Source organism: Phanerochaete carnosa (genome assembly GCF_000300595.1).
Source record: "Phanerochaete carnosa HHB-10118-sp unplaced genomic scaffold PHACAscaffold_11, whole genome shotgun sequence".
In the NCBI taxonomy this organism is placed as follows: domain Eukaryota; kingdom Fungi; phylum Basidiomycota; class Agaricomycetes; order Polyporales; family Phanerochaetaceae; genus Phanerochaete; species Phanerochaete carnosa.
This window is the reverse complement of record NW_006767638.1, coordinates 509,897-531,906: the sequence shown is the minus strand read 5'-3', so window position 1 is coordinate 531,906 and position 22,010 is coordinate 509,897. Positions and strand designations below refer to the sequence as shown.

At 55.4% G+C, this 22,010-nt stretch overlaps 11 protein-coding genes across 11 annotated transcripts in view; 4 read left to right on the top strand and 7 right to left on the bottom strand.

Moving 5' to 3' along the window:
- The first annotated feature begins 1,468 nt into the window (after positions 1–1,468).
- On the top strand, positions 1,469–3,644 carry PHACADRAFT_178237 (uncharacterized protein). The gene is made up of 9 exons (XM_007400709.1): positions 1,469–1,751; positions 1,807–2,086; positions 2,138–2,250; positions 2,303–2,425; positions 2,479–2,645; positions 2,696–2,809; positions 2,860–3,023; positions 3,086–3,239; positions 3,294–3,644. Exons 1-9 carry the CDS (start codon positions 1,676–1,678, stop codon positions 3,519–3,521), a joined length of 1,419 nt encoding a protein of 472 aa, XP_007400771.1. The 5' UTR covers positions 1,469–1,675; the 3' UTR covers positions 3,522–3,644.
- Positions 3,645–4,229: 585 nt separating this feature from the next.
- PHACADRAFT_263821 (uncharacterized protein) lies at positions 4,230–5,493 on the top strand (the record flags this gene model as incomplete). The annotated part of the gene is made up of 1 exon (XM_007400708.1): positions 4,230–5,493. A coding segment is annotated over exon 1 (1,103 nt), but the record flags the coding sequence as incomplete, so codon positions are not given.
- Positions 5,494–6,336: 843 nt separating this feature from the next.
- On the bottom strand, positions 6,337–8,670 carry PHACADRAFT_263818 (uncharacterized protein). The gene is made up of 8 exons (XM_007400707.1): positions 8,477–8,670; positions 8,294–8,391; positions 8,079–8,229; positions 7,723–8,016; positions 7,508–7,672; positions 7,191–7,452; positions 6,889–7,138; positions 6,337–6,836 (listed from the first exon to the last, which is right to left on the bottom strand). Exons 1-8 carry the CDS (start codon positions 8,559–8,561, stop codon positions 6,795–6,797), a joined length of 1,347 nt encoding a protein of 448 aa, XP_007400769.1. The 5' UTR covers positions 8,562–8,670; the 3' UTR covers positions 6,337–6,794.
- A 474-nt stretch (positions 8,671–9,144) lies between these two features.
- Positions 9,145–11,297, bottom strand: PHACADRAFT_263817 (uncharacterized protein). Its single transcript, XM_007400706.1, has 2 exons — positions 10,564–11,297; positions 9,145–10,510 (listed from the first exon to the last, which is right to left on the bottom strand). The coding sequence occupies exons 1-2, from the start codon at positions 11,161–11,163 to the stop codon at positions 9,365–9,367; spliced, it is 1,746 nt and encodes a 581-aa protein (XP_007400768.1). The 5' UTR covers positions 11,164–11,297; the 3' UTR covers positions 9,145–9,364.
- Positions 11,298–11,821: 524 nt separating this feature from the next.
- On the bottom strand, positions 11,822–13,195 carry PHACADRAFT_263815 (uncharacterized protein). The gene is made up of 5 exons (XM_007400705.1): positions 12,828–13,195; positions 12,677–12,767; positions 12,251–12,624; positions 12,130–12,194; positions 11,822–12,071 (listed from the first exon to the last, which is right to left on the bottom strand). Exons 1-5 carry the CDS (start codon positions 13,079–13,081, stop codon positions 12,007–12,009), a joined length of 849 nt encoding a protein of 282 aa, XP_007400767.1. The 5' UTR covers positions 13,082–13,195; the 3' UTR covers positions 11,822–12,006.
- A 184-nt stretch (positions 13,196–13,379) lies between these two features.
- On the top strand, positions 13,380–14,760 carry PHACADRAFT_263813 (uncharacterized protein). Its single transcript, XM_007400704.1, has 4 exons — positions 13,380–13,565; positions 13,617–13,757; positions 13,812–14,090; positions 14,140–14,760. The coding sequence occupies exons 1-4, from the start codon at positions 13,464–13,466 to the stop codon at positions 14,632–14,634; spliced, it is 1,017 nt and encodes a 338-aa protein (XP_007400766.1). The 5' UTR covers positions 13,380–13,463; the 3' UTR covers positions 14,635–14,760.
- Positions 14,723–15,854, bottom strand: PHACADRAFT_200439 (uncharacterized protein; the record flags this gene model as incomplete). The annotated part of the gene is made up of 7 exons (XM_007400703.1): positions 14,723–14,917; positions 14,970–15,126; positions 15,183–15,262; positions 15,316–15,423; positions 15,484–15,604; positions 15,661–15,748; positions 15,812–15,854. 7 exons carry the CDS (start codon positions 15,852–15,854, stop codon positions 14,723–14,725), a joined length of 792 nt encoding a protein of 263 aa, XP_007400765.1.
- A 218-nt stretch (positions 15,855–16,072) lies between these two features.
- Positions 16,073–17,612, bottom strand: PHACADRAFT_263811 (uncharacterized protein). The gene is made up of 8 exons (XM_007400702.1): positions 17,283–17,612; positions 17,137–17,224; positions 16,969–17,089; positions 16,805–16,912; positions 16,670–16,749; positions 16,468–16,624; positions 16,298–16,410; positions 16,073–16,242 (listed from the first exon to the last, which is right to left on the bottom strand). The coding sequence occupies exons 1-8, from the start codon at positions 17,329–17,331 to the stop codon at positions 16,164–16,166; spliced, it is 795 nt and encodes a 264-aa protein (XP_007400764.1). The 5' UTR covers positions 17,332–17,612; the 3' UTR covers positions 16,073–16,163.
- Positions 17,613–17,697: 85 nt separating this feature from the next.
- On the bottom strand, positions 17,698–18,517 carry PHACADRAFT_129738 (uncharacterized protein). The gene is made up of 2 exons (XM_007400701.1): positions 18,318–18,517; positions 17,698–18,259 (listed from the first exon to the last, which is right to left on the bottom strand). Exons 1-2 carry the CDS (start codon positions 18,411–18,413, stop codon positions 18,104–18,106), a joined length of 252 nt encoding a protein of 83 aa, XP_007400763.1. The 5' UTR covers positions 18,414–18,517; the 3' UTR covers positions 17,698–18,103.
- A 54-nt stretch (positions 18,518–18,571) lies between these two features.
- Positions 18,572–19,248, top strand: PHACADRAFT_263809 (uncharacterized protein). Its single transcript, XM_007400700.1, has 5 exons — positions 18,572–18,694; positions 18,754–18,774; positions 18,831–18,883; positions 18,947–19,050; positions 19,121–19,248. Exons 1-5 carry the CDS (start codon positions 18,646–18,648, stop codon positions 19,212–19,214), a joined length of 321 nt encoding a protein of 106 aa, XP_007400762.1. The 5' UTR covers positions 18,572–18,645; the 3' UTR covers positions 19,215–19,248.
- Positions 19,249–20,480: 1,232 nt separating this feature from the next.
- PHACADRAFT_188063 (uncharacterized protein) overlaps positions 20,481–22,010 on the bottom strand; it is a 3,046-nt gene continuing 1,516 nt past the window's right edge. Inside the window, exons 4-5 of the mRNA XM_007400699.1 lie at positions 21,796–21,970; positions 20,481–21,722 (exon numbers count right to left, since the gene is read on the bottom strand). Coding sequence (XP_007400761.1) covers positions 20,712–21,722; positions 21,796–21,970 — 1,186 coding nt within the window. The 3' untranslated portion in view covers positions 20,481–20,711. The remainder of the gene's footprint in view (positions 21,723–21,795; positions 21,971–22,010) is intronic.

Sequence of the window (22,010 nt, the reverse complement as noted above, 5' to 3'; positions counted from 1 at the left end):
CGACGATATCCTGGTGGGCCGTCTCATTGATCTTCGCTCCCACACGGTGCATCGTTGAACCTTTCACCTGTTCCATAGGTGGTATTCGAGCTACGTCGGCTTTTACTGTCGTGTCGCGACCCCCGCCCAATTGTTCGTAGCGGTCACCAGGTCCACCCAAACGCCTCGGCAAGTGCACTAGTCGGAGCTGGGTCTACAGGACTGCTCTTTACGATCGGCATCTTCTGATGTGTAGATATTCGATGCAGACAGCCTCACGTCAAGGAGCGGCAGTGAACGCCACCAGCCGTGAGATATTGCTAGGACAAACCAGACGTTTAGGAACAGCCCTTCCATTTTAGGGTGAGTGAGTTATCTATCCTTCCTGAGCCGAGGCAGTCCAAGGATCTATTTTCCTTCTCAGTATTTCAAACGTCGTCCCGATCGCCTCTTATATTGACCGTGGGAGGGGGCATGGGAGTCGATGCCGGCATCGCGGTCACTGTCCGTGTCGAGGAGCCACTTTGGCTCTCAGATTACCTTTCGAAATGGCGCTCGAGAGTGGTCCCTCGTGACTATCGACGCAAGGAATCGCGTTTCGTCTCGCACGCTTTCTCCCATACTCCAGGCGAGTCAACACCGGTTCCCGCATGCCTCATCTAGACGGGACCTTATTTACTTCCGCAGACTCGCAGTTGTCCGATTCTCATCGCGGTGAGTATATCGAACACTTCATGTGTACTCTACAGTTGATTGTCATTGCCATTACGCAAGGGGACATCGAGCCCTAGCAGGTCATTCGTTCGCTGAATGCGTTCATTTCAGGATGTATGCATATCCCATCGCCAGTCTTTATCCACGGTCGTGGTTCAGCCGCTCTCCAGTTACTGCTTTTGCTGCTGTCGGATATCTACGGATATGTGGGTCGATACCGCCGCACTCAACTCCCGACCGCTGTGCCAAGGCATCTGGAGAGGCGCTCGTATGTTCTGTCTCGGGTCGTCTGGAACGAGCAGGAACGGCATACCATGTCATTGCCTGACCATCTATCTCATTGATTGGAGGATGGTCCATCTACTCGCAGCTTAACTGAACGGCAAACCGCCAAAAATTTACCAATATCTCACAAAGAAGACTACTGCACATACCGAAGATATCCCCTCTACTCGTCCAGTACGACTCTGCCTGCGCTTTTCGAATCGCCTATGCAACGCGTGTTCCATACTTCGGCAAGCTTGCTTCCTCCGCCTATTCGCATTTCAACCGGCGGCACGAATTGCGTGTTGTGACGAGCGCCATTTTGTCCACTGGGTCTAGAGAATATCTTCAATCACTTCGATTCCACGTTCCTGCAACTACCACTGACAGCACATTTCTGCTTTGGATATGCAAACGCGATCCTTGGTATCCGTACACAGGTTTCAACGCTCATGAACCCATCTGGCGGGCGGAGACGATCGCTCCCAAGAAATAGGGTCCTTCTAAATGAACTTGTCGTGGGTGCACTGCTGTAGACGATGAGGCAACCGGTGGGCAAGATTTACGGGCTTAACAGTACTCTAGCTGGCCAGGTCACTTGGTCGTGGTACCGGTCACTGCTCATCGATATAAAAGCTAACTTGGGCCCGCTAGAGACTCATAACTACGCTTCCTGCGCCTCCTGTGCCCCCAGCATCCCACACCGTCCCTTCTTGCCATGAGTGACCTCAAAGCTACCGTTCAGACTACGTCCAACGGCTTCGCTGTCTCCGGCGTGGAGCAGATTAGCTACGGTTCGTCCTAACTTCGCCCTCGTCCTACACATTTTCACTGACGTTGCTAATTCAGGCTTCCAGTTCGTCGATAACATCTTCGACACCAAGCACAGCCACCTCGCCAAGATCTACAAGCCATGGAAGCGCGTGCTTCTGGTCAGCGACTCCACTGTCGCTGGCTTTCATTCCACGCAATGGGAGGCGTACTTCAAGCATCACGACATCCTACTGACGACCTTCATCATGGCTGGCGGTGAAAAGAACAAGACCATGACCACGATGCTGTCCATTGTGGATGCCATGAATGAATTTGGCCTCGTCCGCAAGGAGCCCGTCCTGGTCGTTGGCGGAGGGTGCGTAAGCTGCCGACCTTCCTTGCCGTTCGTGCTAACATGTCCTCGCAGCTTGTGCACCGACGTCACCGGTTATGCTTGTGCATCCTACCGCCGCACGACGAACTTTATCCGGGTGCCGACCACCCTCATTGGTCTCATCGATGCCTCCGTCTCCATCAAGGGTACGCTATGCTGAGCTGTCGCCGTAGTCCCACCATTAATCCCTGCTCATAGTCGGTATCAACCACGGCAACCTTAAGAACCGCCTCGGTGCCTACCATGCACCCATGATGACCTTCCTAGACTTCAACATGCTTCGTACCCTGCCAGAGGGGCAGGTCCGCAACGGTTTTGCTGGCGAGTTTGTTCGAATAAATGGACAAAGACCTCGGCTAACGACTTCTCTACAGAGCTGATGAAGATCTCTTCCTGTGCAGACAAGCGCACTTGGGATCTGCTCGTGGAAAACGGCGAGACGCTGATCAAGACCCGTTTCGGTCGTGCTGATGGCGCCAGCCCGGAGCTCAAGGAGATTGCAGACGAGATCTGCTGGCGCGGTATCAAGGTCATGCTCGACGTATGTCTCTGGTGTCTCCACATTTGCAATTGCCTGCTAAAGACTTCCAGCTCGAATCTCCTAATCTACACGAGATTGGTCTCGACAGAGTCATTGCCTTTGGTCACAGCATCTCGCCTACTCTCGAGCTCACTTCGATTGTTCCGCTTCGCCATGGACACGCCGTAAGTCTTCAGTGGAGCGTTACATGGCCGCCGTCACTCATGCGCTATAGATCAACATCGACATGGCTTATTTCATTACAGTCGCTTGGAAACGAGGATACCTCACCGAGGAACAGAGAGACGAGTACCACTTGCTCTCTCACCGCGTTGGACTGTCGATGGATCACGAGCTCTTCACCGACGACATGATCGTCGCCGGTACCGAGACCATCTTGTAAGCGATAACAAATAGACTGGTTGAACGGACTGCTGACAGTGCTCATGCACCGCCTGTAGGAAGACCAGGGACAACAAGCAACGCTTTGCGGTCCCAAGTCCGTATGGCACTTGCCGCTTCATCAATGACGCCACGTATCAGGAGCTCTTCGATACTCTCAAGATCCATAAAGCTCTCATGAAAGAGAAGTACAATGGCGGTACAGGGAAGGAGGTGAGTATTATGTGGCATCCAGCCCCCGCTCTTGCTGATAATCTCTCGTTATAGGCTTATGTCGACTACAGTGACCTCGGCATGGATCCCGAGATTCTCCGCCGCAAGGCTGCCACGAACGGAAACAGGGTCGTTAACGGCTATGAAGCTGCTGCCGTGCTCGCTGCTGCTGTCAAAGCTGGCGCAGTTCAGGCGACTACTGATAGCCTTGTGGCGAACGGAGCAGCTGACATCCCCGCCGTCAGCTGTGGTGACAAGATCGCCAGCAGTGTCGTCGCTTAGGCTCTTTGTCTTGCCCTTGTCATCATGGACCTCGATTACCACCATACGCTCCTATGCTGTCTCACTATCTCCATAACCTGTGTAACAAGTGAAAAGGAATGAATGAATGAAATAGAAACGTTCAGCAATACTGTACTTTTACGACCGTACCGGATGTCACACGTCACACCGCTTTTCCGCGGACACCGCCAATAATATTCTCTCGATTTATGGCGATTTTGGCGAGTTGTCGGAAAAACTCATTTTGGGCACTTTCATCCGGTATGGTCATAAAAGTACAGTAATTGTTGGCCGCTGCCCGCGACCGCGATGACTAAAACAAAATCTCCACGAATATCACTGGATCTTTGCAAGGCTTTCTTGGACTCGAGTGCTGGTCATCAAAGACTTACTACACGAGCAGAATGATTCCCGACATCCTGTAAAGGTGGCGGGTCTTTGTCAGAAAGACCAAATAGTTCTGGACGCTCGCGATAAGCGCCGTATCAGCTGCTTTCGTCCCCAGCCTATTCCGCAGTTATATCCATGTGTGAAGCACGGAATATGTACCCAAGGCAGCTGGTTCGAGCCTGTCAAAGTATTGCAATCCCCTGTTTGCGATGCATGCTGGTCACACGAACAGTGGAGGTAACCCCATTTCTGGAGACACGATTGACTTTTGTACGTATTTTACCCACGTCTGCGTGGATAACCTTAGCTAATTTACCGTCAGTTTTGATTCAGGAGCCGTGTATAAGACCCCTGCAAGGCGGCATATCCTGAGCCGTCACTCTAACTCTCATAGACAGGAGGCGGACTCTGACCCAACCGAGTCGCGATGGTGGTCTCGCGGAAGGCGCGGCCGTCGCTCGCACAGTCCAACGTGGCAACGTTCCTGCTGCTTTGCCTGTCTTTCCTCGCTTCCTCGCTTACGTTCATAGTTGTTTTGGTGTTCTATATCTCCACCGCGGTGACGGGCACCTCTCTGGGATATTCTTCTCGTCATAGCTCAAGCCAACCAGCCAAGACAGTCTTAATCACGGGAGCGCGAGCCAACAAGGCGTTGACGCTCTGCCGTGCGTTCAAGAAGGCGGGGTGTAGAGTCATCCTCGCAGAAGAAGCAAACTGGGGCAGGCTCACTTGTGCACGGTTTTCGCGCGCAGTCGACCACTTTCGTCTCCTCCCAGACCCCAGGCTCACCCCTCGCGCGTACGCCGTCGTGATCCAAAGTATCATCACGCTCTGGCACGTCGACGCATGGGTGCCGTGCTCCAGCGTGCACGCAACGATGATCGACTCCGATGCGGCGGCAGAGATCATCGCTCAACCGCAGGACAAGAGGGATACCCGCTTCTGCGAGCCGTTCATTCCCCTTCCAGAGGTCTGCGAGACACTTCACTGGAAGGACCAGTTCGAGGAGCTGTGTATCGAACTCGGCTATCCGGTCCCCGAGAGCAAGAAGGTCACGTCCGTGCAAGACGCCGTCAACTTCCTGCACTCGCCTGAGACCCTTGCCAAGGGGTACAAGTACCTCCTGAAGTCGCTTTCCTTAGACGATCTTGGACGCGACGACTTCACACTGTTCCCGCTCGCCACACGCGAAGAGACGGAGAGACATCTGTCGAGCGTGCCCACCCCTCTCAGCGAAAACTACCCATTCCTGCTCCAGAAGTTCCTCTTCGGACACGAGTACTGCACGCATGTCGCTGCTCGCGACGGAAAACTCGTCGCGTTCGTAGCATGTCGCAGCAACCAGCTTCTTATGCGTTACGGAGACGTGCGCAACCTCTCGGTGCAAGAAAAAAAGGTGGGCGAGCGTCTCGAGGAATGGACGCAGCAATTCTTGGACCGCTATAAGGCGAAGCTCGCAAGCCAGGGAAAGACGGACCAGCAGTATGCCCTTACGGGACACTTCAGCTTCGACTTCATCATCGAGAGTGACGTGATATATGTCCTGGAGTGTAACGTGGTAAGTCATCATCCGTATCACCATCGTCGTATTCATTCACCATCCTTGCTCTCAGCGCACGCACACAGCGGTCGCACTGTTCTCGGAACATCCTACCTTGGCGTTGCATTACTTGGGCATTACGCCTCCGACCGAAAACCCGGTCGCCCGTCCAGCCCCGGGCACCGCCCCGCGCTCCTGGCTTGCACACGCCTTTCCGCTCACGATTGCACGGCTGCTACCCCGACGCATCTGTGCAGCCATCCACCCACAACTCCTCTCAACGATCTACCCAACCGACCCAACCGACCCCACCACATCTCCTCCGCCGGGCGAGAATGTCCTCGGGCTCCTCTGGCTGTTCTTCACCGGTCGGGAGCGCGACGGCATATGGGATTGGACGGATCCAGTGCCGTTCTTCGTGCTGTGCCACATCCAGTGGCCTTGGCTGCTGCTGCGCCTGATGTGGCGCCGCGTCGCCTGGAGCAGGGTGAACGTCAGTACCTCGCGCGTATTCGAATGCTAGCGCCGCACGGCGCACACCACGGCGTCGCCAGTCGCCACGACGAGCTTAACCTCCTCAGGCAGACGACGTAGAGAGAAGTTTCGAGATTGATATATTTACATGATTCACTTCTTTGTTTACTTCTTCTGAGAAAACCACTAGTACTAGAGCACCCGGACTGCTGTACATTTCTCTTCAACAACGAATATCAACGAGTGTCCTGGCCTTTGGCCTCCTCTCCATCCAAAACGACCCATCTCCTTGCAAGCAGCGTATTATCGCAATGAGCGGTAGCGAGAGTGAGGGGAGTGGAACGAAGGGAGCGAGAATGAGGTGCGGAAGGACACGGTGACGAAGAAATTAGAAGAGTAAGTGGGATAAAACGATTGGTTGGGATTGTCTCTCGTGAGGAATGCGAAATGGAGGAAGTATTGTACGGAGAGAATAGGATACGAAGTGGGACGATATCAGCGTGTGCTAGACTAGAATGATGACGACAAGCGACAACGACGACAGGGCCGAGAACCAGCGCGGAACGGGAAGGGCGCGAGGAGGACAAAGAGTAGCAAGGAAAGTGGCCAGTTGAGGGTTCAATAGACAAAGGAGGACGAAGGAGCGTGGGGGAGTGGTGGCGAAAGTGGGTACATCGTTAGTGAGGGTCCTCGAAGCCGTTCGTGAGTCGGTCGTTAAACGTCTTGTCAACCTTGCCAGCTGAATCTCTCATTCGGGTCGTATGCCGCTACACCGCAAGCGGTCGTGGTCGGTAATAAAGAATGAGGTTAAAGGTACGCGGGTGTGAAGGGGAGGGCCGACAGCGATCTAACGAAGCACGACGAGAGACTCATGCCGCGCTGTACAGGAACAGGTTGTTCGTAGCGGCAATCTGCGATATACATAGTCAATAGATAGTGACTAGGTAGAGCGTTCTGGCGTACCGCAATTGTGTTCTCCCGTGGATGCCAACTGGCATGCAGGATCTTCTTATTGAAATCCAACGTATCCAGCGCCATGGTTTCCCTCAAGCTACCCGGCCTGCCATTCTTCATGCCCATTTTGTTGCCGGGCATAGGCCCACCCATCTTCTTCGCCTTGAACGCCGATTTGTCCGCCTGGAGCACGACGTCATTGAGGGTGTCAACATCGTATATCCGGAAATAGTTGTGATATGATCCAGTCAAAATGTGTCTAGAGCGCAGCGCGTAAGTTGACGTAAAGGACAGAAGCGAAATGAAAATACTTGTCGTCACCACCCCATATACACTCGAACTTGTCGAATATGCAATCGTTCTCATACAGGTCGCAGAGCTTGCCTCGCAAATGGTCATGTATGGGGATGGTCTTGACGGGTTTCGACTCCATGTTAATGTCCCAGATTTTCAGGGACAGGTAGTCGCGCGAAAGGATGTAACGCCCATCGTGACTAAACTCGACGTCAGAGATCGACGAAATGATTTCGGAGAAGAAGGATCGGTTTGAAGGGTCCTCTTCCTCCTCAAACACTGCATGACGAAAGGTGGGTTAGCGGCGAGGATAGAGCGGAGTCTAGACACGTACTCTTTGCATGTCGATCGCAGAGCGCCGAGTCGCGCATATCCGCAAGCTTGATGTTGCTCTTTGAGCTCGAATACATAAACACATTGCACTGCGTTGGGTGGAACTGGGCTGCAGTGATGACCTCTGTAAGCTCTTCCATGTTCGCGGGCTTGATGTCCACAATATCTGTCTGTAGTCAGGCGCTGCGATCATTATAAATCATAGTAAGCACGTACTGAAAGACTGGTCTGATATATTCAGGTTCCAAAGGTTAACCCGCAGGTCATCGGCCGAGATATACGTCTCCTGGTCCGAGTTGACAGAGATGGAGTGGATGTGGTACGCGTGCGCGTTTGAATACACCTTACGGGGGACCGCGGCCACAATGTTGTCTTGCTGTTGCATGCGAGGCAACTTGAGCTGTGTGGAGTGCGTTGGCGGCGCAATAGGCCGCTGGCCGTCCAGGAGGTTTGACTCTGATACGACGCGGAGCGATCTCTCGAACACCTTCCAGAGCTTGATGGTCTTGTCTAGTAGGAGTCAGCACAACAGACAGCCAGGGCGACCCGAACCCGGTGCAGTGAGCGCGTACCATTGGTGGAGAGTAAGAAGTGTGCAGCGTTCTGTCGTTTACACCACTTGATCTTGTTGATCTTCTCCTCGATTTCAAGAGACTTGAGGTAATCGAATTCTGGCTCGTGCGATTGGAACTCGGTGTAGAACTTGTATTCACAGCCTTTTTTCTGGTTATTAGGCCGTACGATCCTGTTTGTTAGTGTACTTAGGGTGATGGAAGACCAGACCGACCATTTCATTACGCTCGAACAAGACCACGCGACCACCCTTGTCACCAGTAGCGAGGTAGTTTCCTGTCGAGTCGAATTCCACCGTTGATATGATATCCGCTGTGGGGGAGAGTGCCATCAGCGTTCCATGAAGAAGGACGTTCCTAGCGCATGTCGTTCAGCGCGTACGACGGGGCAGACATACCCTCCGTGATATCCTCGACCTCGCCTTTGTCACCGAAACATTGTGCGAACCGCCACCCTCCTGAGCCTGATGCGTCAGTGTCCATGATATGTCACGATGAGCGTGGTCGATGAGTATAATGCTAGATTGGATGTCTAAGTCTACAGACAGAGCGATATCGTGAATGTGAGGCAGCAGAACGTGGTGGAGGGGAGAGAGTTAGGCACGCTGTCCAGACTCCGTCGTGCATGCGCGGGCTTGCCACAAGCGCCCATAAGACGCCTCCATCGCTTTGGCCTACCGGTTCAAGCACAACCCCAAGACTCGCCCCTCCATTTTCTGTCTCTTCTCCCTTTCTACCGTCGCCCCTGCAAAAAGAGCTCTCTTTTGTCTCTGATGATATATTGTTCTTGTTGCAGTGCAACACTTCCCGACTCATCTCGCCACGATGGCTTGCAGGCCTATAGGGGTTTCGTCTCAGGTGGCCTGAACCCCCAGCACACCCAAGAGTACACCAGACAAGGCAAGGAGCCCCTCCACTGTACGCCGCAATGACATAGCTGAAGGATAGGTAGACATCAGGGGTCTCGGTACGTGTATTCCAGGAGGTGAGGCGTCCTCAGCTCCCTTCGCGGGACCAGCTAGCCGCCACCTCGCAGGGGTCCCGACCGAGCGTACGCGTGTTACTATAGCGCAAAGCCATCCATAATTATTCTCGATATATTTCACTTGTTGGAGGATGAAAAGTCTATGTGCGGATAATAAGCAAAGAGACAGCAGCAGCGAAAGTATTGAAAGAGATAAAGCGTAAGCCAAGAGTGCTACAAAACCCAAGAAACGGGTATCACAGCACCTTGCCGTCATACATAGGATAAGGTACGCGTCCGTGCGAAAGTCCGAATGACGTCCTCACGCAGCCACAGCCGCCACGAGGGGCTGCTCTGCAAAGTTCGTGCTCGCGCTCACTTCGCTTCCATGCCCGTGACCGTGGCTGTACCCGTAATTAATTGTGCCTCGCCGCTTCTTCACTGGCCAAGCGTGCTGCTCGAGCGCGCTGCTCGCCGGCGGCGAGTCGAGCGATGACGGTGGCGACGGGTATGACTGCGTCGGTAACGTATCGCGCCCGCGCTCCTCGTGCTTAGCGTGAATGGGTGTGCGCGGGTCGATGGTGATGTGCAAGTTTGGGTGGCCGTGTGGATGCGCCTGCGAGTATGACGTCGAGAACGGCGGCCGGGTCGGCGGATGTGAGCGCGCGTGGGCATTCACCTGCTGCACCTGCTGCACCTGCACCTGTGCCGGGACGACTTCCATACGCTCCGTCTCGCTGTCCACCTCGTCCTTTGAGAGCGGCAGCTCTCCCTCCCACGCCTTCTCGATCCGCCGAACCTTCCTCTCCCCTCTATCCACGTCTCCTTTCTTGACCGCCTTGTTGTACAAGTAGAGCCCGCCAAAAGTCATGCAAATGCCCAAGCCCTGCACCGGATGTACGCGCTGTGCAAACCAGACGACGGCGGCACAGATAACCGCAACGCGCTTGACCAACGACGCGATACTGTACGTGACTGGAGAGGTGCGCGCTAATATGACGAAAGCGAGCACGTTCTGCAGGAAGTGCACAGTGCCGTTCGCAAGGAAGTACAAGGTGATACTGTTGTGCGCAGGCACAGGATGAGACGGATGGGCAACGTGCGTGGAGGGTGACGAGAGCAACCGTGGCAGGTCTGTCCATAGCCAGATAGGAACCATGAGGATGAACGCCATACTTGACGAATAGAAGAGCAAGTTGACTTTATCGAGCTTGTGCGCGGCGCCAGATCCCGCGCCATGGGACCCCGTTGACGGCATTATCTTCTTGAAGAAAATGTTGGATGATACGAATACGAGGGCGGAACCGAACGCGCAGAGAAGGCCAACGGCGTTTGATACTGAGACATCGAAGCTGCATGCCAGCATAACGCCGATTGTAAGCGGGATTAGAGAGATATACGTTCGCGGACTGTAGGATACGCCGAACAAAAGCGCGTATGTCGCGACGGTGAACAGCGGTGAAAGCGCCTAGAAACCGCTGGTTCAGCGACAATCTATCAGAAAGTCTACCGCGACCTCACCTTGATAGTGTGGACAGTGCTAACGGGGATACGAGAAATTGCCATACTCGAGAAGATGTGCCCACCGACCTGGAAGCAGCCCATAGGGAGTGTGTCGCGTAGGATTGCCTTGGTCGGCTGTCGGAGTCTGCTGAACCGCACTGCCGGACTCATGAAGAGCAGACAGAACAAGGCCACAAAGCCAAACTGGATGAAAGTGAGGGTGACCGGGTACTTGAATTGGTTCAGGATAACCTTCCCTGTATTGGAGGAAAGCGCAGAGGAAGAGTACCAGAGGACGCAGAGGAGTACGAAGCGTAGTGTGTCTGCGCTGGGGAGCGCCATCCACGAAGCGTTCGCTGGCTGCTGCCTTGTGAGCATGGATCTGCGGGGAGGGTATGCACTGCGGTTTAGGAGAGCAAGCTTGCGGGCGATGGCTTTTCGCAACCGATATAACGGGGATGATGACCGCCCGGCGTCACTGTAGACAGGGAGTGCCTGGCGATAAGACGAAGGAGCAAAGCTGGCCAGCCAGTTTGGGTCCTGTCCGAGGCGCTTTTCGTCGCGGGAATCGTAGGCTGTCCAGCCTGCATGGTGTCGCGAGAGGGGCACGTCGTTCATGTCGAGAGTCAGGGACAGTGGGAATGTATTAGGTGAAATAGTTGAGTTGCAGGACTATTGGAACATTCGGTGGTGCTTGCTGTGGAGTGGGAGGGATGTGCACGCTGTGAAGACTAGCGAGCAGAATGTCCTCGACGACGACAATGTGGGGCGGATGAAGAAACTGTTGCGGGCTGTGCGCGTCTGCAAGAAAGTCCCATCAAAACTTCACGGAAATTGCCGAGTGACAGTGGGCGGTCTTCTTAGATACACTCAGTTGACATCTGTCACTGTCAATACTTACGCTGGGCTCTTATACACGGGCCAGCCGGTCGCAACAGCTAGCGAAGTTATTATCGTGCAAGCAATATCATTCGTATATAAACTCTTTGGACGTGCCGATCTATTCGTGATTCGAGGCAAGAACGCCTGACAGTGCAGGGACTGCCAGTAAATATTGATGTTAGGTAAAGCAGCTTAAGGTAGCGGCGCGAAGCAGCGGCCGTCGCCCAGTCAACTAAGGCCTGATGATGTGGAAAACTGAGTAGTCGGGTTTGAGGTAAGCAACAACCCAGCAAAGTAACGCGCCTGTTGGAGCCGAGCATGAAGCAAGGGACCATGGTAGAAGGGAAAAACGAGCAGCACGCAGCCAGAGGCTTCCTCAGCGCAGTCGGGGAGGTCACATACGAAGAAGAGAGGGAGCCACGGGAGGTTCTCAAGACTGAGAAGGGGTGCGTGACCTAGAGCTTAGATCACAACCCGTACAGTAAAGCTACATGAGTTAAGACATTTTCCAGGCTACACCAAGAGGCCTTGCAGGCTCATGTTCATGCTATTGAGACAGTATAAAGAGATGCTCGCAAATCATGACAGTGGCGTCCGGTCGGCAGCCGCAGGGACGCGGAAACTTGACTTATCTTGCATTGAATCTGAGCAGAACCAGACAATTATCAGTATCATCCCACCGTTCAAAGCGATGAGATGCACCATTGTTAGACTTGTACTCCATGTTTGTGGATGGTGGAAGGTTGAGGGCTCTTCGAATCGTTTGACTGTACCATGTCATAAGGAAGCTGGTTCTCCTGCGGTCAGATCTATATACACTCACTTGATCCTCTCCTTGACCTTCGCATCCGACTCATAGCGGTTCCATATCGAAATAATATCCTCATTCTGGCGCACACTTATCGTGCACCCGCAAATTTCAGGCCACTGCTCCTGACCATTCTCATCCCGCTCCTCAGGTGCCATCGCTGGCTCACATTCCGCGAACTGATCGCCAATGATAGCGAGCACGAGGTCCTCCCATAGTCGGTCGGCCACACCCTTGCGGAGACGTATGATCCACTTGCCCCCCGAGAGATTAAGTGGGTCCTCCCACACAGGTCGGCGAATGCCTGAGTGGAAGAGCAAATAGTCTGTTGTCGGGAGCAGACTCGAGGGAGGGTTTATGTGCGTCCATAATGACCAGAACGACTCGACCTACGGTTTCGGTCAATAACATCCCTCAACTTGGGAATAGGGAACGACGCACCGAACTGAACGAGGATACCTTCTTGATGCCCTCCTCGTAGTTCGTTATTTTGTTACCTGGAGCTCGCTGCTGGCGAAACCAAAAGACCCATCTACAAGAGGCAAGTTAGAGCCATGACGCGCTCTTCACGCGTGAAGGGGTACGAACATACGTATTGCGCAGAGGGTGTACGCTCGCGGTACCGTTCGGACCTCCCGTGCCTGAACTCTTCTCCTTCACAGAAGGTTTTTCATCTCCCGAGCCGGAGAGTGACGTCGAGAAGTGACGGGAGGACGGGGCGCGTACACGCCCTGGCGTGGTGGGGGGATTCTGTGCCTGCGCTTCCGACGTCTGGGTCGCCGTTGTGCCATTGTTAGAGTTGGCGAGGAAGCGAGATTGTGAGTGGTTGGAGAAGTAGCCGGCCATAGGTGTGATCAGCGAGGGACGAGTTCAAGCGTGAAGATTTTGGCGACGAGGCGGATAGTCCGGACTGTTGTAAGCGTATGTGGCGAGAGAGTCTGAGAGCTAGTGTACGCCGAAATACGTTTAAGTAGCAAGAAATAAAGATGACCAAGGATGCAGGCAAGCTTTTGCTGGAGATGTTGTCGTGGTGGAAAGCAAGAGTGGATCTGTGGATGGCGGACCGGGCGCAGAATTTCCGCGATCAACCCGCATAGTGCTCACTCACGCCGGGCTCGCTCACGACCACCACCACATCGTCCACAACTTTCGACCTTGGCCACCGGGAATCTAACGACGTCCAACGCTACGTGAACTTTATCCGGCGTACGCTCAACGCGGTACCCCAATGAAGCTCACGCTCCGACCAGAGTGGCGGCTCGGGCCCTTCGCCTCGTTCCTGGGCTACTACGACATCAAGACTGGTGTCACCTGTGCAATCCTGTTCGCCGTCAGTGTGCAGGCTGTCGGTTGTGCGCACGATCTTGACATCTCGCTTTAGGTCCTCAATAAAGTCGCGGGTGTCTACGGGCTCATCTCAGTGTTGACGGGCGCGGGTGGGACCGCGGCTCAGCTCAGCTTATACATCTACTCTGTGCTTGGCCTTATTGCCTTTGCATGGGGCTTGAGAGCTGTTGGACAGGTGCGTCTTTCCCCCGTCGAGAAGCAAACATTCAACCAAGTGTAATCATTGCAGGAAGACCCAAAGAACACGCTCTATTTTGCACATGTGTTCTTCGCAGACCACATCATCTCTACCGCGTGGACGGTCTTCTTTGCCGTCGTATGGTGGATTTATACCCCACATGACGGCCGACGCGACATTTCGTCGGCAGCACAGAGAGAAATCATGGAGGCGGGGGGCGGAGGCGCCACCAACATGACTGACGCGGAGCGTGCTGCTGCAGCTGGGGTGCTCTGGAACGAGGAGAAAGGGCTTGCAGCGACTGTGATCATTCTGGGCTGGCTCAGCAAGGTGCGTGAATGTCTCACTTCTTGTACCGCCCTCACAACATGTCCGTCAGTTCTACTTCGCGCTGCTCATCTACTCCTACGCCGCTCACCTCCGCAAGGGCTCGTACCGTACGCTTCCAAGATCACGCCCAACATCTTCGCCCTACGCAGGTTTGACGACGCTGCCTGACGAAGAGGAAGATGCCGAAGACTTTTACCTCCTGCCTGTACGTGGTCCTCCGCCCACGTCTGCCCACGCCCACACACCAAGCGGCTCCAGCTTCGCCGATTTCGTCAGCGCTCCGGGACGCGCTCGCCGCGGCAACAAGAGCGCCCGTAAGCCATCCGCGCTGAACCCCGCTAACTCCAAGGGCGCAGATGATGAGCTCGACGAGGTCCTCTTTGACGAGGACGAGCTCGCGGCCGGCGCACTCACCAAGGGAAGCACCGACGCAGAGAGCACGAGCGCGAGCGGAAGCGGGGGAGGGGAGTCGCACGATGAAGACCAGGTGTTCACGCCTGGAGGTAACGCCTCGAGACGGGCCAGCCGAGCCAACCGGCCCTAGTGTTTCTCTGTAGATTTTATTTTGGGCCCTTTCATCTACTGTCGTTATAATTCTAGTGATGCTCTGGAACCGCTCATTCGGATATCCCTCAATCTATGACACGTTCCCCCTCCGAGGGACGCTTTTCTCGGTCTCTCTCTACTTCTGTGTCCTCGTCGGCCTGGGATGCTGCCGTAGCAATTTCTCCTCGAGCTGAAGACAACTCCACTTCACGCCGTCGGCGTCGCTTTCGTGCCAGCGGGTTGAGTATGAGGGCAAGTATGATGACAATCCCATCCAAGACCTGCACGCTGGTCAGTCGTTGCCGTTCACTTCCTACACTTGGCAGCACTCACTACAACAAGCGAATACGCAACACCCGCAATAACATCGAACCTGGACTTGAACACGAGCGAGAGGTCACTGAAGACTCCGCCCAACAAGTCGATTGCCATGAACGAGATGGAGATCCCGAACACCTCGCGGTATCTGTAGATTTCGTAGTACTGAGGGCTAGGTATAATTCCTTTGTGAGTTGCGTAATGAAGGAGGAGCAAATGAGTGCTTACAGGAGGCCAAGGGAGAGTAGCACAGAGGCCATGATCCCGAAGAACTGCGTCGCGCGTAGATTGCCTGCGCGGAAGGAGGGCTGGCATCTAGGGTCAGAGGGTGTGCTATGAGGTGAAATTGAGAAGAACGCACACGGACGGCGTACACCATGCCGACCTCGAAGCCTGCCTGCAGCAGTAAAAGCCCTGCAAACAGGGCGAGGCAGACTTTGAGGGATCGTTTTCGGGCATAGTACTGGCACTGGACAGCCAGACGGGTTTAGGGACTTCTCGCCAACCTAGTGACATGATGGGAACATACTTGTGCCCACGACACCAATGCCAGGAAGCCAAAGACTTGCGGCTGGACGATGAGCGGGACATTCAAGTCCTGGACGATAGCGTACACTCCGAGAAACCATGCCGAGATGCTCCACAACAGGCTGATCATGCTCATCAGTGCACGAGTATTGGTGCGGGTGAACGATACAGTACTCACACTAGGTAGTCCGCCAGGCCCTCTGTGGACTTCTCCCGCCAGCTCTTCCAGATCTGCGGCAGGAGCTGGATCATCCAGCATACGGTCCCTGGGCATCCCAATCCGAAACTTCAGCCCAAAAGACCGCTGTGAGTACTCGAAAGAGCCGCACCCATTGTGCCGAGCACATTCTCGGCAGCAGCATTGGCAGGCATGCGCTGGAAATGGCTATCTACTAGCGTTGTCGCTTACTGTAGTGACTCCGGTGGGCGAACGAACGAAACGCCACGAAGTTTCATGTGCCTTTTTGGACCATATATATACAATAGTGACGGACGATGAGATCTAGACTCAGTACTCAGTACTCAACGGCCATTCGCTGCACATAGTAGTATTGTCGTAGTGCAATGAACAGATAGATGGAAATAAGATGCGCAGATTTAGTCCTGTGAAAACCCCTATAAAAATCCGGGAGAGAGCAAGAGGCTTTAGGAGCAAAATATTTTAAGGCCCGTGTGTCGATATCAGGGGAGAATGCCATCTCTTTCTTCTCTGTAAGCTGCCTTCTCTTCATCTGAATTTTCCACAGGCGCGATAGTTATGCTAAAGGGCGTATAAACTAATCAATAAAGCTGATAGGATAGTTTGAGAGACCTACGTAGAAGAAATTGTTTCCGCGGCGACTGCGTTGGCGGCAGCCTCCCGAGCCCGCTTCCGCCTCGCTCTAGGATTCAGAATCGCCGCGAGCAAGAGTACCGTTCCATCCAAGACCTTCAAGAGAGCTCGGTTAGATCTCTGCACAGCACCGAAGGTGCGAGAGACACATACGACAACCAGCAGATACGTCACGGCAGCGATGACATCGAACTTCTTCGCAAATACCAATGACAGCGTGCTGAAGACCCCACCTGAGCAGTCTACAACCATGAATATCAGAGAAATGCCGACGACTTCGCGCCGACGATAGATCTCGTAATATTGAGGTCTGCATAGATCAGTAGGCAGTCAACAGAATACTCGACAGACTCACGCCAATGCCAGAGCTATGATTACAGAACTGAAAATACCAAAAAATTCTACCGGTGTATGATTCCCAGCATTGTATGCTGGCTAATGTGTTGGGGTTAACAACGACGGCTTACAAGTGGAGAAGCTAGAAACCAACCCTGATAGCATAGACCATCCCGGCTTCAAACCCTGCGGTTACAGCGGTAACGGCAAGGAAAGCTGATATAGCGATCGTAAAAGGGCGTCGTTGACCATAATATAGACACTGATAGCCACGACATTGAGCACACGACCACCGGCGGATTGATATCGTTTGTTTACCTGCCCCCAAGATATCAAGGAGAGAATGCCGAAGGCTTGTGGTTGTACAATAAGTGGTATGCTCAAGCTCTGAACGATAACATAGACACCAAGGAAGGCACCGGCTACTCCCCACACGAGACTGCACAGACGTTAGTAGTGGTAGCGTGGTATAAAGTAGAGACGTACACTAGCCAGTGCGACAAACCATCCGTCGACTTCTCCCTCCAACTCTTCCACAGCTGAGGTATCAACTGCACAGTCCAGCAGATCGTCCCTAGTTCAGCTCCGTCAGCGAGCGGCGAGGAGAGCACCCACTGGGGCGCGAGACATACCTATGGTGCCCAGGACGTTCTCTGTGGCGGGATTCGTCGGCAGCGGCATGACTCAGGGCGTGCCTGTGGGCGGGTTGTACGCTCTAGCCGGGTGCATGAGACGACCTTAAGGGGAAGAAAATGTGAGTCCATGTCTCGTCCGAATCAAATGTTTTCACTGGTCAGGCGCCTGCTCCGGCGGCTCAAGCTGTATGCCGAGACCCCAGAAGATCGCCTTTGACGCGTGACCGCGACGCGCGACGGGAGGCCTCCCGTTGGACGCTGAGAGCGTCCCGCCAGACGCGTGATATATAGCCAGGAACTGGCGATTATATTCAAGACGAAGGGCGCTGAGAGCGATACGATAGGTTTTTTTCTGCTGGAGTGCGGGAGAGCTAGCGTTTTCAGAGACAAGTTCAAAAAGACGGTGGGCGTCGTACTCACGCAGCAAGCTCCCGGCCCCCGGAACTAAGGAACGAAGTCTTGCAAACAACTGTACTTCCGACTGAAGACGCCAGGTAGATCGCATAGTATTGGCGACGGAAATGAGCTTGCGTGATCAGAGCTCTCAGCCACACCGACAAGGGTCTGGCTAGGGTCCGCGGATTCGAACGGAGGCCCCGAAGGTCAAGCCAGCGGCAGCACTCACGAAACAATGGCACGTTCATCGTGTCGCATAGTAAGAGAATTGTACGGCATATATTGGGGGGTATCTGCGCAGGCCCGGTCGCAGCCCAATACAAGAGTGGGGGTTCTAGATGACATCTGTCTAACACCTGACATTTATGAGAGGTTCTACAGGCAGCAGAAGATGCACCTTGTGTACTTCTCTCGAGAGCGCGTCAAGAACCTGGACTCGATGGCGTGTCCGTATGCGGAACGTGCTGCACTTGTTCGTATAACACACGTTTACGCTGCGACTCCTCAAGTTCGGCCTGCCGCTGCTGCATCTTCTCTCTTCGCCGCTCGTCATCGCGCAGGACGCCTTTGAACATAGTCTATTGGTTCAACATGATCAGGTTCCCGCGCGTTCGAAGTAAGAACATCCCGGCGCACCTCGGACTCTTGCCGCTGCATGAAGTGCACCGTATAGACGATCCCGACGGTGAAGACCAGTGAGCCCAGCAGAGTCGCCTTCGCCACGCGTGACATCGCAGGGTGCAGAAAGCCTTGCACAAGGTTTTCCAGTGGTATGTCCGGGACCGCGAACGTGCGTCCGAAAAGCTGCGCGGACCAAACGCGGATTTGAATGAAGGTTCAGAGCAAGATACAGAAGCGCCGCCCGGAAACGCTTACTGCTGTACCACTTCGTCACCGCCCACGTACCCTTTGCGTCGTCTGCACACTACTCACGGCCTGGTGGGAAGGGAAAAGAGTGCCCAAGATGGTCGGAGACGTGCTGTTGATACTGGGTTGTATCGCTATTCTCCATGGTGCGTGTCGCGTTTGCGTGTTGCACGCGCAAACGCTGGTACTGACTCGGATCGCTCAGCTGCCTTCTCGACATACGAGCGTACGTCCAGCCGCGGCCATCGATGCGTGTAAGAGGAAGCTCACGCTGTGCTCTAGACTTGTCCCACTTGAAGGCCCTTGGCAGACCGGAGGGAGCCCTGCCTGCCGATGTGCGTCCAGCCTAGTCGCGCACCACCTTCCAAGCTCTGACACTCCCGCCGTTCCACACACAGATCATCGTCGAGGCCTTCGTCGCGCTGGCCCTGGGCACGTTGTGCGCGACGCTCCGCACCGACGAGCTGCGCGAGATAACCTGGCGGAGCGAGATGAAGAGGCGGTGCGTATCTCCTCCTCACCGTGTCCCCGCAGCCCGCCTCTCATGCCTCCCTCCCCTTTGGCGCCTTCAGGTCGCTAGACGACATCGACCCCCGGCTATCCTTCGCGACCTTTGCGCAGAGAGCAGGCCTGTCCCGTGCAGAGCCGAAACCCGAAAAGTCGTGACCGTTCGCGTCCAGATGTCCGAGTACTACTATTCAATCTGAGCTGCATTTTGCATATTTTACATCGCGCTTCCCCGCATCATGCTGCACTCAATGCTACTGAAAGCCGTCCGAAATCAACAAGTCTCGTCTCGCGTGCCTATTCTCGCACATCTGGACGGCGGACACCCGGCATCGGCCACGCCATGACTGACACGCCGCGCCTTCCGTCGCTGTCTGAGCAGCCTTACTGAACACTCCAACGGCTCACTGCAGATAGGTACAGGAATAGCAGACCCAAAGTGCTGTCTCCGCTGTCGCCAGTGTGCTCCCTGATATCGTCGAACTCTGACTCGGCTGAGCGTGACGCTCCGCACCGACGAGCTGCGCGAGATGAACTAGTGGAGCGAGATGAAGAAGCGGTGCGTGTCCCCTCCCCGCAGCCTGCCTCTCAGTAACCGTGTCTCTCCTGCAGCACCCATGCCGCTAGACGGCATCGACTCCCGGCTGTCTTTTGCTACCTTTGCAGAGAGAGAGCGGGCCTGCCCCGTACAGAGCTGAAACTCGAAAAGTTGTAACCGGTCGCGCCAAGATGTCCGCGCCTTTTCTCCTTCCTCACGTACGAAATCACAAGTCCCGTCCTCGTACATCCGGACGACAGATACCCGGCACCGGCCACGCCTTTCGTCGCTGCCTGAAATCACACGTCCCGTCCTCGTACATCCGGGCGACGCACGCCACGACTGACGCGTCGCGGCTGCGGCTGACTTTGCACGCCCCCAACGCTGTCGGGCTCCTTTTCGTCGCTGCCCGAGGGCAGCCTTACTAAGCACTTCAAACAGCTCGCTGCAGATGGGCACAGCGGACTGCAGGCCCAGAGCGTCGCTTCCGCTTTTCGCAGACACTGCTTGGGATCGTCGAACCCCTGACTCGCGTTCTGCTTAACAACCTTTGCAAACACCCAGCTTCTGGCCTGAAGTGGTTGGCATGCAGTAATTGGTGTGTAGATGTGAGCGAGTGTGTGTGTGGAGGCGAACGCGAGTTAGCACGCTCGGCCCGATTCCGCAGCTGGACTTGGTCGACGGGAACTGCGTGGCGTGCGGGGGAGGAGGAGCGGGTGTGGCTGCTCTCAGCGGGGCTCCCGGTGCTTGGCGTGCGTCGACGTCTCGACGCCACGCCACTCAGGGCCCACGCGATGCGCTATCGTGCACACCACCGGTGACGATCTCCCAGATCGCCGCTCGGCGTTGCGCAGCGGCACTTCTTTTTAAACTGCTCTACATATTGCCACTACGCGCGAGGACCGAGTTTCCAGCTTGCGCCAAAGAACCCACTCACGGCGGCCGAGGGGAGGACTCCAGTAAGAGCGGCAGTCGCGTCATCCATTGCAAAGCGGTAGCAAGGAGTACAGAGCTAGCAGCCTCCCGCCCATATATCTAGCCTGTCCTTGCACAACTAATCGACGTGACATTTTCCGCCCCGTAAAGCAGCGCGCGTGCGCCACGCCCCCGGGAGAGAACTACTCGCTGTCGTCCCCGCCCTTGTCCTTCTTCCCCTTCTTCTTCTCCTTCCGCGCCCGCCGCTTCTCCTCGCGCTCCTGCGCCTCGTCCATCGCGAGCAGCTCGCGGATGCTCGGCACCGCGCTCGACGCAAGCGGCAGCAGGCGCGCAGGCTGCCCGTCTTCGTCTGCTTCTTCTGTGGGCTGCGGCGGTACCACCACTGGCTGCGACTCGGACCCGGCGACCGCCGCCTGCTCTGGTGGCGACGGGGGCGCCGCCGCAGGGCGCTCGTCGATGTCGACCCAGCGGCGGCGCGGTGCCGTCGAGTCTGGTGCGATCTCACCGTCTGAAGTCTCCTGTGCTGCTGCCCTGGCTATTGCTGCACCCTCTTCGTCGCTTGGCCCCTCGTCGCTGTCGTTGTCGTCGTCGCCGACCTCGATGCCCGTGTAGTCGCCCGCGCCGGCGAAGATGTCGTCGTCGTCGGCATCGTCTGTGGGCTCTGATGGCGCCAACTTTGAGGGCGCAGCGGCGGGCGCGCGTTCAGCCGCTATCGGCGGCAGTTTTGGTGCGGCTTCGCCTGGCGGGCCGTCGCCGTCGTGGTCGTCGGCGGCCTTCCTTCTCTTCTTCTTCGGAGCGCCGTCTTTCTCTCCTCCCTCGTTGGCCTTCTTTTTCTTCTTCGGCTTCGCGTCCGCGCCGATGGGTTTGAACCCGATGGGCTTGAACTTGCCCGACCCCCTGGCGTCGTCGATCGGGACGTCTGGGCCGGCGGGTGTACCGGGCTCCCCGGACGCAGGCTCGCCTTTGAGGCGCTTGTTCTTCAGCTCTCGGACGATGTCTGCGCGCGTGCGTTTCTGGGGGACATGGTGGGAGGAGGACGCAGCCTCGGCGAATGCCTGCTCGAGCTCGTCGTCGCCACCGGTGGGCTCTGCGGCGAGGCGGGCCTTGTTCTGTTCTAGGAGGGCATAGTCGAGGCCCTTGACGAGCACGGTGTGCTCGCTGTCGCCGCCAAGGAACCTGCGTTGCTCCTCGAGCTAATTTTGGGACGCATTGAACAATACCGTTGGGGGGCGATATGAATAGCAAGGGAAAGTGGTGACAACGCACCGTTTCCGGGTCCTCGTCTGCGTTCCGCTTCTCAAAGTCCTCTGCCAAAGCCTCCACTTGGGCATAGTCGTGTGCTCGTCCCTGGCGTCGCTCGTCAGCCCTGTCACGGTACTGATGATCAAGCTTGTGCACGGTTCGGGGCTTGAAGGCGGGTTGGCTCGGGTCCGCGTTCTTTCTGACAGACGGGTTATGTCAAGCGAATGACCATAAGGAAA

Bases quoted from the DNA above. Each gene is read 5' to 3' on its own strand.
- PHACADRAFT_178237 (XM_007400709.1), top strand. From the start codon at position 1,676: ATGAGTGACCTCAAAGCTACCGTTCAGACTACGTCCAACGGCTTCGCT. The intron at 1,752-1,806 runs GTTCGTCCTAAC...TTGCTAATTCAG, and splicing joins CGTGGAGCAGATTAGCTACG to GCTTCCAGTTCGTCGATAAC. The intron at 3,240-3,293 runs GTGAGTATTATG...CTCTCGTTATAG, and splicing joins ATGGCGGTACAGGGAAGGAG to GCTTATGTCGACTACAGTGA.
- PHACADRAFT_263818 (XM_007400707.1), bottom strand. From the start codon at position 8,561: ATGGACACTGACGCATCAGGCTCAGGAGGGTGGCGGTTCGCACAATGT. The intron at 8,017-8,078 runs GTACGCGCTCAC...GACTCCTACTAG, and splicing joins CTTCTTACTCTCCACCAATG to ACAAGACCATCAAGCTCTGG. The intron at 7,673-7,722 runs GTACGTGCTTAC...GACTACAGACAG, and splicing joins TATATCAGACCAGTCTTTCA to ATATTGTGGACATCAAGCCC.
- PHACADRAFT_263817 (XM_007400706.1), bottom strand. From the start codon at position 11,163: ATGAACGACGTGCCCCTCTCGCGACACCATGCAGGCTGGACAGCCTAC. The intron at 10,511-10,563 runs GTGAGGTCGCGG...AGCGGTTTCTAG, and splicing joins GCACTGTCCACACTATCAAG to GCGCTTTCACCGCTGTTCAC.
- PHACADRAFT_263815 (XM_007400705.1), bottom strand. From the start codon at position 13,081: ATGGCCGGCTACTTCTCCAACCACTCACAATCTCGCTTCCTCGCCAAC. The intron at 12,625-12,676 runs GTGCGTCGTTCC...CCGAAACCGTAG, and splicing joins AGGTATCCTCGTTCAGTTCG to GTCGAGTCGTTCTGGTCATT. The intron at 12,195-12,250 runs GTGAGTGTATAT...GACATGGTACAG, and splicing joins AAGGTCAAGGAGAGGATCAA to TCAAACGATTCGAAGAGCCC.
- PHACADRAFT_263813 (XM_007400704.1), top strand. From the start codon at position 13,464: ATGAAGCTCACGCTCCGACCAGAGTGGCGGCTCGGGCCCTTCGCCTCG. The intron at 13,758-13,811 runs GTGCGTCTTTCC...TAATCATTGCAG, and splicing joins GCTTGAGAGCTGTTGGACAG to GAAGACCCAAAGAACACGCT. The intron at 14,091-14,139 runs GTGCGTGAATGT...CATGTCCGTCAG, and splicing joins TTCTGGGCTGGCTCAGCAAG to TTCTACTTCGCGCTGCTCAT.
- PHACADRAFT_263811 (XM_007400702.1), bottom strand. From the start codon at position 17,331: ATGCCGCTGCCGACGAATCCCGCCACAGAGAACGTCCTGGGCACCATA. The intron at 17,090-17,136 runs GTACGTCTCTAC...ACGTCTGTGCAG, and splicing joins GGTTTGTCGCACTGGCTAGT to TCTCGTGTGGGGAGTAGCCG. The intron at 16,243-16,297 runs GTAGGTCTCTCA...TACGCCCTTTAG, and splicing joins GCGGAAACAATTTCTTCTAC to CATAACTATCGCGCCTGTGG.
- PHACADRAFT_129738 (XM_007400701.1), bottom strand. From the start codon at position 18,413: ATGTCACGCGTGGCGAAGGCGACTCTGCTGGGCTCACTGGTCTTCACC. The intron at 18,260-18,317 runs GTGCGCCGGGAT...TTGAACCAATAG, and splicing joins TGCAGCGGCAAGAGTCCGAG to ACTATGTTCAAAGGCGTCCT.
- PHACADRAFT_263809 (XM_007400700.1), top strand. From the start codon at position 18,646: ATGGTCGGAGACGTGCTGTTGATACTGGGTTGTATCGCTATTCTCCAT. The intron at 18,775-18,830 runs GTACGTCCAGCC...GCTGTGCTCTAG, and splicing joins TGCCTTCTCGACATACGAGC to ACTTGTCCCACTTGAAGGCC. The intron at 19,051-19,120 runs GTGCGTATCTCC...TGGCGCCTTCAG, and splicing joins CGGAGCGAGATGAAGAGGCG to GTCGCTAGACGACATCGACC.